The sequence below is a fragment of the Balaenoptera ricei genome, chromosome 17, assembly GCF_028023285.1.
Source record: "Balaenoptera ricei isolate mBalRic1 chromosome 17, mBalRic1.hap2, whole genome shotgun sequence".
Taxonomy (NCBI): domain Eukaryota; kingdom Metazoa; phylum Chordata; class Mammalia; order Artiodactyla; family Balaenopteridae; genus Balaenoptera; species Balaenoptera ricei.
Genome location: NC_082655.1, coordinates 744,713 through 757,588, shown reverse-complemented (window position 1 = coordinate 757,588; position 12,876 = coordinate 744,713). Strand labels below are relative to the sequence as shown.

The following is a 12,876-nucleotide window of genomic DNA, read 5'->3' as shown; positions in this document are numbered from 1 at the left end:
GGACTTCCCTGGTGGTGCAGTGGTTAAGACTCCATGCTCCCAATGCAGGGGGCCCAGGTTCAATCCCTGGTCAGGGAACTAGATCCCACATGCATGCCGCAACTAAGAGTTCACATGCCGCAACTAAGAGTTCACATGCCACAACTAAGGAGCTGGCAAGCCGCAACTATGGAGCCGGCGAGCCACAACTAAGGAGCCCTCCTGCTGCAACTAAGGAGCCCTCGAGCTACAACCAAAGAGCTGGCAAGCTGCAACTAAGGAGCCGGTGAGCCACAACTAAGGAGCCCGCCTGCCACAACTAAGGAGCCTGCCTGCCGCAACTAAGACCCAGCACATCCTAAATAAGTATTTTTTTAAAAAATAAAAAAAAATAAAACAACAAGCATAAAACAAAAAGATGTGGAGGTTTTACAAAACACCAATCAACCACCGCAGGGCAGCTTGAGGGGAAAGCACTGAACGGTGGCCCCTGGAAGATATGTTCACATCTAAATCCCTGGGACCCGTGACTGTGACCTTATTGGGAAATAGGGTCTTCGCAGATGTGATTAAGTTAAGGATGTCACGATGAGATCACCCTGGATTATCTGGGTGGGACCTAAATCTAATGACAAGTGTCCTTATAAGAGACAGAAGAGAGATAAACAGAGGAGAAGCCATGTGAAGATGGGGCAGAGACTGGAATGGTGCAGCCACAAACCGAGGAACACCAACAGCCACCAAAAGCTGGAAGGGGCAGGAAGGGTCTTCTCTAGAGCCTTCACAGAAACTACGGCCATGCCAACACCTTGATTTTGGCCTTCTGGCCTCCAGAAGTATGAGAGAATAAACTTCTGTTGTTTTAGACCACCTGTTTGTGGTCATTTGTTACGGCAGACACAGGAAACTAATGAAGATATTTTTACCAGGAGTGACAAATATTTAAAAGCATGGCACTGGTTTTGGAATTGGGTAATGGACAGAGGCTGGAGAATTTGGAGGAGCATGATAGAAAAAGCCTAGATTGCCTTGAACAGGCTGTTGGAAGAAATATGGATGTTAAAGATGCTGCTGGTGATGACTTAGAAGGAAATGAGGCACATATTGCCAGAAGCTGGAGGAAAGGTGATCCCGATTAAACAGTGCAAAAAATGTGGCTGAACTGTGTTCCACTGTTGGGTGGAAAGCAGAACTTATAAGTGATGAACTTGGATCTTTAGCTGAGGAGATTTCAAAGCAAAGTGTGGAGGGTGTGACCTGGTTTTAACCTGTTCCTTACGGTAAAGTGCAGGAGGAAAGACGTAAACTGTGGAAGGAACTGTTAAGCAAAAAAAGAACCAGCACTGGTGATTGGGAAACTCACGGCCTGTTCAGATTGCAGAAGATGCTAATGTGGGGAGACTCACTGTTAGGAGAGAGTGCTCTGGAGAGAAAGACAAGGATGCAACTGGACAATCTTCCTCTGAAGAGATTTGATCTCTGACTCACAGATGCATTCAAACCTCGCATCACAAGCTGGGGATAGAGAGGGTCATCCAGGAAAGCTCTGTGGAGAAGCCTCTAACCTGATGGCATGGATCCCTGTGTCATACACGGGAGACCCACAAGGTGTATGAGAATGTTGTATCAGCAGAAACACTGCCAGCTTGGATGCAAGAGGATAGAGACAGGATGAAAGGAAGGAAAGCTGTTGGAATTCTGGGATACTGCAGGCAGGAAATGGGGTGACAGAGCTACTCAGCTTCAAACATATGCTGCCCGGCAAGAAAAAGGAAAAATGACTCCAAGGGCAGAGCCTTGGGCCCAGAGGGTGGAGCCATGGGCACAGAGGCAGAGGCCGGCAGAGCTGAAGGTGTACAGAGCAAAGCATCAAGCCCCAGAGGAGTATTCTCAGGCCTTCAAACCTATTGAACTTGCCCTGCTGGATTTCAAACTTGCTTGGGACTCCTTTATTCTTTTCTCTTTGTTACCCCTTTATTCTTTTCCCTTTCTCCCTTTGAGAAAGGGGATGTCTGCTCTATGCCTGTCCCACCATTGTACTTTGGAAGTATACAACATGCATTCTAGTTTCACTGGTCCACAAATGGAGAGCAATTTTGCCCCAGGGTGGACCATACCCAGAACCTTACCCATACCTGATTTAGAGAATTTAGATGAGACTGGGCTTTTGAGCTGATGAGATTTTGGACTGAGGGTTGCTGCTGTAAGACTTTTGGGGATGCTGGGCTGGGGCAAATGCACGTTGCATGTGACAGACATGAATTTTAGGAGGCCAGAGGGCAGATTGCAGTGGGCTGAATGGTAGCTCTGAAAATACATGTCTACCTCCAAATCCCTAGAACCCGGGAAAGTTACCTCTTTTGGAAACAGGGTCTTTGTAGTTGTAACTTAGTGAAGAATCTTGAGCTGAGAATCATCCTGGACTGTGAGGAAGGCCCTAAAATGCAGTCAGAAGCGTCCTCACCAGAGACAGAAGAGAAGACGCAGGGGAGAGGCGTGTTGAAGATGGAGGCCTATTCTGCAGTGATGCAGCCGCAAACCAAGGAACCTGACAGCCACGGGAAGCCAGGAGGGGCAGGGCGGAATCTGCCCTGAAGCCTCGGCCCTGCTGACACCTTGATTTTAGACTTCTGGCTCCTAAACTGTGAGAGAATACATTTCTGCTGTTTTAAGCCACCCAGAGTGTGGCAAGTGGGGGCTATTCGCATTCTGAAAACATCCATGAGATCCTGTGGTAATAACAACAGTGAAGCTCAGTCGTGCCCCTTGAGGCTTAACCCTGTGCCTGTTCTATAAGCTTCCCACGTAGCCATTCATTTAATAAGAAAGGAGAAGAAAGGTACATTTCAAAAGTTCAAAATACACACTCACTTGAAAGACAAAACAAGACCTGAATAAAGGCCATAGAAGCCATCCACCCAGCCAGAGGCACCTGGTGCAGACACCTCTTTCTGGCTTGCTGCCAACGGCCTCACACCCGCACCCTCCAGCCTTGTGCCCCCGCTCCCCAACCGTGCCTGCCATGGAAGGCCTCCCAAACCCCACCGCCCCGGGCGCCCATGCAGCCCCCAGCCCACCTGACCCACCAGCCTGCCTGAGATCGCCCAGACTCCAGGGCGGCCACACCGGACGTCCTTCTAGGGCCTTCCTTTCCTGCAGCGCTGGCCCCGGACCTGCCCCTACCTCAGGAACCAGCGTGGGTAGCAGCTGTCCCCCCATCCTCTTCCTGACCCCAGGGCAGCAGGAAAGGAAAGGTCCCTGCCAAGAGCTGACCACCCAGCTGGGAAGACCCTTCCGCAGCTAAACCATGACCCGAGCTCCCCCAGAGGAGGATGGGAGGAAGGGACAGGGGAGGAAGCCCTGCAGGCCGTGCCCTGAGTCCTCCAAGTGGGCACCCGCCTCCCATCACCTGAGAAGGGGTTCCTGACTCCCCCTCCACCCAGCCACCATCACCTGGGGCCACCACCAGATGACCCAGCCCATGGCCCCTCTTAGGTCCCCGACCTCACCACCCACAGCCCCTGCAGGCAGCCACAGCACCAGCTCTCCCAGCCCTGCATCTCCCTGTCCAGTGTGGGCCTGCTTCTGGCCACTGCCCTTGGCCCCATGCCGGGCGGGGGCACCCGGCTCCCCACCTGCATCATCGCTCTCCAGCCTCATCGCACCTGTTCCCAAGGTGCCCAGATCCTGCCGCCAACCCCCGCCCCGCTGCCGGCTCCCCTCAGGTCTCACTGGGGAAACTGAGGCCAGGTGGCAACATCGCCCACACCTTCCCAGCCCCACACCTTCCCATCGCCACCTTCCCTCCCCCATGCCTTCCCTCCCCTACGCCTCCCCTCCCCCACGCCTCCCCCTCCCCCACGCCTTCCCCTCCCCCACGCCTTTCCTCCCCCAGGCCTTCCCGTCCCCACACCTTCCCATCCCCCACACCTTCTCAGCCCCACACCTGTAGAAGCCTCTATCCCTTCTGAACCACAGGGCCCTGAGTGGCAAGGGGCTGTCACGCCCACACCCAGCATGTGCGGTTGGGCAAATGAGAGGGGTCACACAGCACTCGGGCCACCCAGGCCCCCGCCAGCCAGTGTTCTGCCCAGGCTGCATTCTGCTGACAGCTCGGCCTCCGTGTCACTGCCCCGTCCTGGATGGCGGCCTCCCTCTCACACACTGCTGGACCCCTCACCGTTTCCACCTCCCTTCTCAATTCCTACACACCCCTTGGCACCCCCAATCTGACCACGCCCCCAAACAGGTCTCCCTAAGGTCCCGATATCCCTTATGACCACGCCAGGCGCTCTAAGGGCAGCCGGCTCCTGGTTCATCGCTCCTTCCCTTTCACTGGGCTGCCCGGACCACCCCCTGGGGAAGGCTCCCCCTCTGCCCCAGGCTCTTCCCCTCCACCGCGAGGGCCCCAAGCACAGTGCCCAGCCGGGTCCCCCCAGCAACTCGAGTCTTCACATGTTGCCCAGCTCAACGATCATCTGTTTATTTGCCCCCAAGCTAAGCTCCTGTTCTTCCACCGCCCCTGCTGCAGAGGCGCCACTCCACACCCCCACCCCCACCCCCCACCCCCCCCCGCTGCTCCCCACCCCCACCTCCACTCCCACCCTATGGCAGCCCAGTCTGGGGTCTGGGTTTCCGCAGGGGTTCAGCTCGGGGTCCACTTTCCCTCCCATTCACCTGCTCATTTTCAAACCACATAACGAGGTGCAACAGGACACAAACCCTGCCCTCAGGAAGCTGGGTTACGTGGGAGAGAAGATATTTAAAATCCTCTTTGTTGGGCTTCTCTGGTGGTGCAGTGGTTAAGAATCTGCCTGCCAATGCAGGGAACACGGGTTCGAGCCCTGGTCCGGGAAGATCCCACATGTCGCGCAGCAACTAAGCCCGTGCGCCACAACTACTGAGCCTGCGCTCTAGAGCCCGTGCGCCACAACTACTGAGCCCATGTGCCACAACTACTGAAGCCTGCGCGCCTAGAGCCTGCGCTCTGCAACAAGAGAAGCCACCGCAGTGAGAAGCCTGCGCACCACAATGAAGAGTAGTCCCCACTCACCGCAACTAGAGAAAGCCCGCATGCAGCAATGAAGACCCAATGCAGCTATAAATAAATAAATAAATTTATAAAAAAAAAGTAACAAACTGAAAGAAAAATTAGAAACACTGATAACACACAAGGAAGTTAATAGTCATAATAAATAAAGAACTCTTATAATTCAAAACAAAACACCTTACAGAGAAATGAACAATGCTTTTCAATACAAAGAGTGAAAAACTATGAAATGATGATCACTTAGTCAAAGAATGCAAATTAAAACAAATTAGAATTTTCTCATCAATCAATTGGCAAGGGATTGGAACTAGTCTGCCTTGTATCTGCTGGCTCTACGCCAGAGGACAATTTAGAAGTAACAATCCTTTTTAATGATAAGCCCACATGTTCATGTAAAGGAACCAGATAAATAAGCGGAGGTACTTCCATGCAATGGAACACTTAGTACCCATTAAAAAGCATGAGGGTGCCAAGACCATTCAATGGGGAAAGAATAATCTTTTCAACAAATGGTGAAGGAACAACTGGGTATCCTCGTGCAAAAGAATAAAGTTGGGGTAATTATGTGGCAGTCCAGTGGTTAGGACTAAGCACTCTCACTGCTGGGGGTCCCGGGTCCGATCCCTGGTTGGGGAACTAAGATCCAGCAAGCCTCAAGGCACAGTTAAAAAAAAAAAAAAAAGAATAAAGTTGGACCCCTACCTCACACCATACTCAAAAATTAATTCAAAATAGATCAAAGACCTAAATGTAAGAGCTAAAACTATAAAACTCTTGGAAGAAAACATCGCCATAAATCTTCATGACTTTGGAATAGGCAATAGTGCTTAGATATGACACCAAAAGTACAAGCAACCAAGAAAAAAATAGGTAAGTTGGACTCACCATTAAAATCTTTTGTGTTCCAAAGGACACCATCAAAAAAATAAAAAGACAACCCATAGAATCAGAAAATATTTTTGCAAATCATCTATCTGATAAGGGACTTATATCTAGAATACATGAAGAACACTTACAACTCAATAATAAAAAGCTAAAAACCCAATTTAAAAATGGACAAAGCCTCTGGATAGACATTTCTGGAAAGAAGATATAGAAATAACCAATATGCAAAAGAAAAGGTGCTCAACATCATTAGTCATCAGGAAATGCAAATCAAAATCAAGAGAGACCACTTCACACCCACTAGGACTAAAGGTCTATAATCAAAAAGGCAGATAATAAGTGCTGGTGAGGATGTGAAGAGATTGGAAGCTTCATACACTGCTCATGGGATCACAGAATGGTGTAGCTGCTGTGGAAAGCAATCTGAGAGTTCTTCAAACAGTTAAATATAGAATTATCACATGTTCCAGCAATTCCACTCCTTGGTATATACCCAAGGGAGATGAAAACATACATCCACACAAAAACTGGCACACAAGTGTGCCTAGCAGCACACTCATAATAGCCAAAAGGTGGAAACAACACAAATAGCCACCAACCTATCCGGAAGAGATAAACAAAATGTAGTTTATCCATACCATGGAATGTTATTCCATAAAAAGGAATGAAGAACCAGTACACACTGCGACATGGATAAAACATTATGCTACGTGAAAGAAGCCAGACACAAAATTGTATGATTCCATTTATATGAAATATCCAATATAGGCAAATCCATAGAGACCTAAAGCAGATCAGTGTTTGCCAGGGTCTGGGGAATGTAAATGCTCTGAAGTGGATTGTGCTGACCATTTCACAAGTCTATTAATACACTAAAACCCACTGAATTCTTTCCCTCCCTCCCTCTCTTTCCCTCTCTCCCTCTCTCTCTCTCATACACACACACACACAATGGTCACCCCAGCCAGCGAGACTAGGGGCCCAAGGTGTGACTTTCACCATTTTTCTTCATATACTTCCACAGTGCTTGTTTGTTTGTTTTTAACACATTTTGCTTTTTTTTTTTTTTTTTTAAATATTTACTTCTTTATTTGCCTGCACTGGGTCTTAGTTGAGGCATGCGGGGTCTCTAGTTGGGGCATGCGAACTCTTAGCTGCAGCATGTGGGATCTAAGTTCCCTGACCAGGGATTGAACCTGGGCCCCCTGCACTGGGAGTGCAGAGTCCTAGCCACTGGACCATCAGGGAAGTCCCAGCACATTTTGCTTTTGACCATAAACACAGACCAAAAGCCCTCTTCAAAGAGCCCCAAATAACTGCCAGCCTCCGATCCTACCAGTTGAGCTCTGGCCACCAAAGATGACACCCAACGCTCTCATCCACTCACCCATGCAAGCACCCTGCAAGTGCTGGCTGAGGGCCTGGGGCTGGTGCCAGGGACACAGACAACCAAGCTCAGAGTCCAGGACGGGAGACGGTGGGACACGTGAGGAGGATGTCAGGCGCAATGGCACCAGGCAGGCCCAGGGCCTGACAGGGAGGTGGGGGAACCCTTCCAGCTGAGCCTTAAAGAAAGCACGTGCCCTGCAGATGCGCTGACACTCCCCAATCCCGCCCGCCTCTCCAGCCCCACCTTCTCTAGACCAACGCAGGCCTTCCAGGTGGGTGCCTCCTGCAGGCTCCCTACCCCAACCCTGCCTGGAGCACCTGCCCCCCCAAACCCCCACCCCCGCCAACATTCCTCCCCTCTGCCCTCCCCTCTCCACACCCACTGCCCCTCCCTCAAGCCCTCCCCTCCCCACCCCCATCCACACTGACTCTGCTCCCAGCCCTGATGACACAACCTTGAAGTCTCTACACAAGCTGCCCAGACCCTCCGGGCCGGCACTCCCCACGCCCTGCCCTGTACTTCATGCCCTGTCCGCCTGGACAGGCCTTTGGCCCCGCGCGCAAAGAGCTGCCTCGGAAGCTTGGGGGGCTCCTTCCCCACGCACCCTTCCCCCGCACCCGAATTCTCGCCCCCGCCCCCAGCCCTGCCCGTGCACCGGGACCACAGGCCCCTCCGGGCTCCCCCGGGCGGCCCCGCCTCCGTAACTGTCGCAGGCCAGGCTCTGGAGACCCCCGCCAGCCCACAGGGAGCTCTCCAGCCACAGGCCCAGGTGGCCTCAGCCCCGCAGGAATTTGTCCTGGAGCGAAGGTAGGGAGGACAGGGAGGGGCAAGGGGTTCAGGCAGACAGGAAGTGGAGATTGTTCTGGAAGGAGCAGGGCCCGGTGGGGAGGACTGGGGATTTCCGGAGGGAGAGCTGGGGAGTGACACCTCCACTGCTGTGGGGTAGGGGGACGTAAAGGTGAGGGGCGAAGAAGCTGGATTTTGGAGGCAGACGGGCAAGTGCATCTCACGAGCGAGAGCAGGGCAAAGGTGGGGCTGGGGGCGAGTGCCGGTGCGGGGAAGAAGTCAGGAGGCAGAAGCTAGAGCCCTTCGTGGGCCCAGCGGCGGGCCAGGAGTGGGTGTGCAGAGCCGGGCAGGGGTCCCCGAGGGCAGAGCCTGCTAGTGCCTGCTGCGCCCCCCCCCCCAGCCCCCAGCAGGCACCCGACGGCGGCGGGATCGGGGGCTTCGCCCTGCTCCCTCACCAGGGGCGGCCTCCTCTCCGGGGCAGCACGGGCCAGGGCCTCAGGCCTCCAGTAGGCCCAAGGGGCTCACAGGATCAGGCCGCGGCCCATAGCCTGACCGCTTCTGCTCCTCTGGGCCACCCCTGGGCCTTGGCACTGGCCCCAGCCCAGCCACAGGCACAGCCCCGCCCCCCCATTCCCTTGCCTCAAGCCAGGAGGGGAGGTGACTCGGGGTGCCCCAGAAGCCTTCCCTCCCCTCGGCCCCGCTCGGCAGTCCCCGGCACCTACGCTCCCACTTCGCCACTCTCAGCCGCCCTCGGGCCAGTGCCACACGCTAGGGGGGCTTCACCGTGGCAGTGGCCGGTCCACTTTGGGCACGTGCCCCAGCACCTGCAGGCAGGAACCAGGCGAGCCCGAGAGGGGGCACGGGCCACGGCAGCCCTGTGTGCCCTCACAGCAGCCCTGGAAGCCCGCAGGGTCCTGTGAGGACTCACTCCTGAGAGGTGGGCTGGCCTCCCGGGAGCAGAGAGACACCGCTCCTCAGGCCGGGATGCTTCAGCTTGATGCCCTGACAGCCCCTGGAACCACACACGGCCCTGCGACGTGATCTGACCGAGGAAGATGCTGGAACAAAGCACTAGTTATTCTGTGTAGGTGTCCCCACTTTCACTAGAGTGGCCAGTTCATAAACAGTTCCGTGCTGGGGTTTGCCAGGAGAGCTGTGGCCCAGTGGGCAGCTGCTTCCTTGCCCTGGACCTGTCCAGATGGACCCTCCCAGGCCAGGCCAGCACTCCAGAGACATACCCTCCCTCCCTGCAGGTGCGGCGGTCAGGCTCAGGAGCCCACTGTCACGAGTGTCTCTACCGGGCCCCAGCGAACTGGTCACAGAGGCAATGGATCGGCGACCACAGTGCTGACAAGGAGAAGCTGACAAGGAGAAGCACACAGCACATCCACCCGCCCGGGACCCACGAAAGCTGTGAGTGGAGGACTGCCTGGCAGAGGCGAGCCCTGGGCCCCGTGAAACCTCCCCTGCTTGCCTGGGCGAGGTCAGTGGATGGACAGTGGCTGCCCAGGCTCCAGGCAAGGTCCCAGCAGGACCTCTCTCCCTGACCTGCCCTTGGGGGCAGAGCCAGCCGAACCAGCCATGTGGAGCTGGGACCTGCTCTGGGTCAGCTCTGCCCAGGGCCCCACCTCGACCCTCTCTAAGCCTCTGCGGGCCAGGAGCCAGGGCTGTGTCCACGCCTGCTCAGAGCCCAGCGCCCCAGGCAGCTGGGCTGTGGGCAGCTGACAGCAGTAAGGCCTGGGCAGGTCCAGAGGCCCCAGCGGGTGTGGAGCAGGGCCAGGGGGGTCTGCCAAAGCCACAGAGTGGCTCCTCTAAAGAGGAGGAGGGGGCTGCCCTGACTTCCCCAGCCCACAGCTGCTCCCCAGGGGACAGTAAAGGGGCGTAACAGGAGTCCCTGCCAAGGCGGGTGGCGGCCTAGGTGCTCACCCACTGGGGGAGGTGAGGAAAGGCAGAAACTATGCGACCCACTGCCAGGCAGTGGCACCCGCACCCCTGGGGGAAGCACCTAGCTGAGAGGCAGGGGACAGCTCTGCCTTGACCCACGTGTCTGCTGTGCACAGACTCCGGACACAGGACATTGGCCAGGGCGGGGCGGCCCACCCCACCCACCCACCCGCGCCACACGATGCCCTATTAAGGACATGACTATGGGGCTCCGCCGAGCGCGCTGCCTCTTCCTCGGGCGCCGGCGGCCGCGCGGGTCGAGCGAGGCTGGCGGCGGCGGGCGGGGCTGGGCTGGGCTCCGATCGGGACGACTACCGCGGACGAGGTGTCAGAGGCCGGACTGTCCGGCCGGAGGACCTGTCAGGGCCGGCCAGACGGCAGGCAGCCCGCAGGGAGGCGGGGGCGCCGTACCTTTGTACTTCTCCCGCACCTCCTCGTAGGCCTGGATGAAGTCCTGCTCGTCGGGCGGCGGACCGGGCGGCAGCAGGGCGGCCATGCCAGCGGCAGGCGCGGGACACGGCGGGGCGCTGCGGCGCAGAGCGGGCCTCCTGCCCCCGGCGGCCACTCGGTCCCTGCGGCCGCGCGCGCCTCTTAAAGGGGCCGCCCCCGCCCCGCCCCGCACCCAGGATGCCCCACGGGCGGGCGGGGCCCGGGGGAGAGGCGGCAGCGCGCCCGGGCGCCTCCCGGCGTCGGCTCGGCAGCCGCAGCGGAGCGGGCTGGCAGGCTCCAAGTCTGCGTCCCGCGCCCGTCCCGGCGGGCGCACACCCGCTCCCCGCCCCAGTCGCCAGCCCGCCGACAGCCCGAGTTCTCCGCGCCCGGCCCTGCAGGGGCCCCCTCCCTCCCCAGCCGCGAGCTCTCCGCCACCCTGCCAGACCCAGCGACCTCACCTGGCCGCCCCCCCCCCCCCCACTTCTGCTCCAACCGCCGCTACCTAGGATCCTTCTATTGCCACCTGGGAGGTAGAGTGGGTATCTTCAATATGAAACCCTTACACACAAAAACTTAACTACGAATAAAAGGACTGAAATTTACAGAAGAAAAAATGGTTAAAAAAAGACAAATTCTTTGCCACCCATCAGATTGGCAATCCCCCATCTCCCAGTGTTGAGAAATGCCCTCTCCAGAATGCCCCCGGCAATGTTCCTCTAACTGGAAATGCCGCAAACCCTGTGGCCAGAAGCCCCACTTCCAGCGCTCAGGGCCAAGAGGGTCACCAGGCACGCACACTAAGAGCGCCCCCAGGGGCTGATAGTGAAGAGGGTCCAGGGCTGCGGGAGGACATTCAGGGTTCACTTTCATGTGAGTGAAAAAGAGCCTCGTCCTTTAACATCCGGATGTGACATGTGAAAAGGACTGGCGGTCCCGTGCCATGTCCACACTGGCCCCCGGGGGTGGGGCAGACGGTGAGGTTTCCCTTCACGCTGTCCTGCTCCCCTGCGTCCCCACAAGCTCTTGCTTGTGCTTCCACCCACAAAGTTCCTCGCTGCCCACGCCACCATCCTCGCCCAGCACTGGGCTTCCAGGCCTCTTCCCACGCACCTCGGTCCACCCTCCCGGTCTCCTGCAGGGCCAGCCCGTCCCCCAGACCCTCATCATCATTCTGTCCTAGCCGACGGGACAGGGTCAGTAGTCCACAGACTGATCCAGAGACCCTCAGCTGGCTCCTCCCTTCCCAGCACGCCCTGCCCAATAGCCTCAAGCCCTAGGTCACCTACTTCCCAAAGGGAGGAGCCATCGTCCAGCTGCCAGCCCAACACTGTCAGGGGCCTCGCACTGGGCCTTCCCCATCCTCCCGCAAGAATGGCAGCTACTAGAGGGCACGGCCAGACTCTGGCTCAGGGAGGGGCTGGGGCTCTCGCCAAACAGGTGGCCCCTCCTTTCCTGCTCCTATATGCTTCTACCCACCCCACCCTCATGGTGGCAGCCAAGACCAGGGGCCTCGAAAGCGGCTTTGCCCCAGGATCCCAAGAAAGTGTCATCATCACATCTGGGCACTGGACCCTTGTCCTGAGACCAATGATGGTGCCACCTCAGCAAGCTCAACCTCAGGCCTCATGCAGCTGACTGGGTGGAGCCAGCAGGTGGCGCTGTGCTGTATGCAATCACCTGGGACAGGAGAGGCCCCCTCTGACCCGCAGATCACCCTCAGGTCTCTCATCCCAGTCCTATACCTGTACAGAGCACACAGCACGTGCTCAGTCAACAAGCAAATGTTTATGAATTTGACAGACGAAGCTCTTCAGCGTCGTTACCTGCAATGCGGATGACTGCCCGCTCGGCAGGGTCCAAGACACTCCCATTCCCCCCAGGGCCACCTCCGCTTAGCCGGCTCCGCTGTGTTTTCTCCAGGTTCCAGGGCAGTGTGTCCCCAGGGCTGGGCGATCCGCTGCCTCCGTTGGAGCCATCCTCAACCACTGCCCGAACCTCGTGGTCCTCGCCCGACATGGCCTCCTGGAGAGGGAGGGGGATGTCACACCACCGTGTATGGGGGGGGATACTGCATACTGACCCACCACATTCTTAACCTAAACATGGACCCCACCCCATCCACTCTGTCATCTGGACACGGACACCCACACCACTCCTATGTCCCGCTTCATCTACATACTGAACCCCGACCCTCTCAACCCAGACACGGACAACCCTTTGCAGCCATCCACAGCTGGCCTCACCCCCTCCAGCTCATTCCTCCAATACCCACACGGTGACCCCCCCACACCAAGACATTGACCTCACTCCCTCCAGTCTATCACTGGGACACTGATACCCCCACCCCCCAACATTCACTGCCACTCCCTTCTCTTAGTCACCCAAACACTGACCCCTCCACGCTGTCACCCAG

General features: G+C 56.8%; 1 protein-coding gene and 1 non-coding gene across 7 annotated transcripts in view; both read right to left on the bottom strand.

Annotated features, from left to right (window-relative positions):
- PLEC (plectin) overlaps positions 1-12,542 on the bottom strand; it is a 58,010-nt gene extending 45,468 nt beyond the window's left edge. For 3 of the 6 annotated variants that reach the window (XM_059902115.1, XM_059902117.1, XM_059902121.1), the window contains exon 1: positions 10,446-10,599. In XM_059902115.1, the coding sequence (XP_059758098.1) occupies positions 10,446-10,530 (85 nt within the window). In that variant the 5' untranslated portion in view covers positions 10,531-10,599. Of the gene's footprint in view, positions 1-10,445; positions 10,600-12,286 lie in introns of those variants that run through there. The other 3 variants (XM_059902106.1, XM_059902107.1, XM_059902105.1) reach the window with 2 other exon arrangements.
- Positions 7,090-7,162, bottom strand: TRNAG-CCC (transfer RNA glycine (anticodon CCC)). Its single transcript has one exon. It is a non-coding gene; the product is annotated as a tRNA-Gly (tRNA).
- Positions 12,543-12,876: the final 334 nt, after the last annotated feature.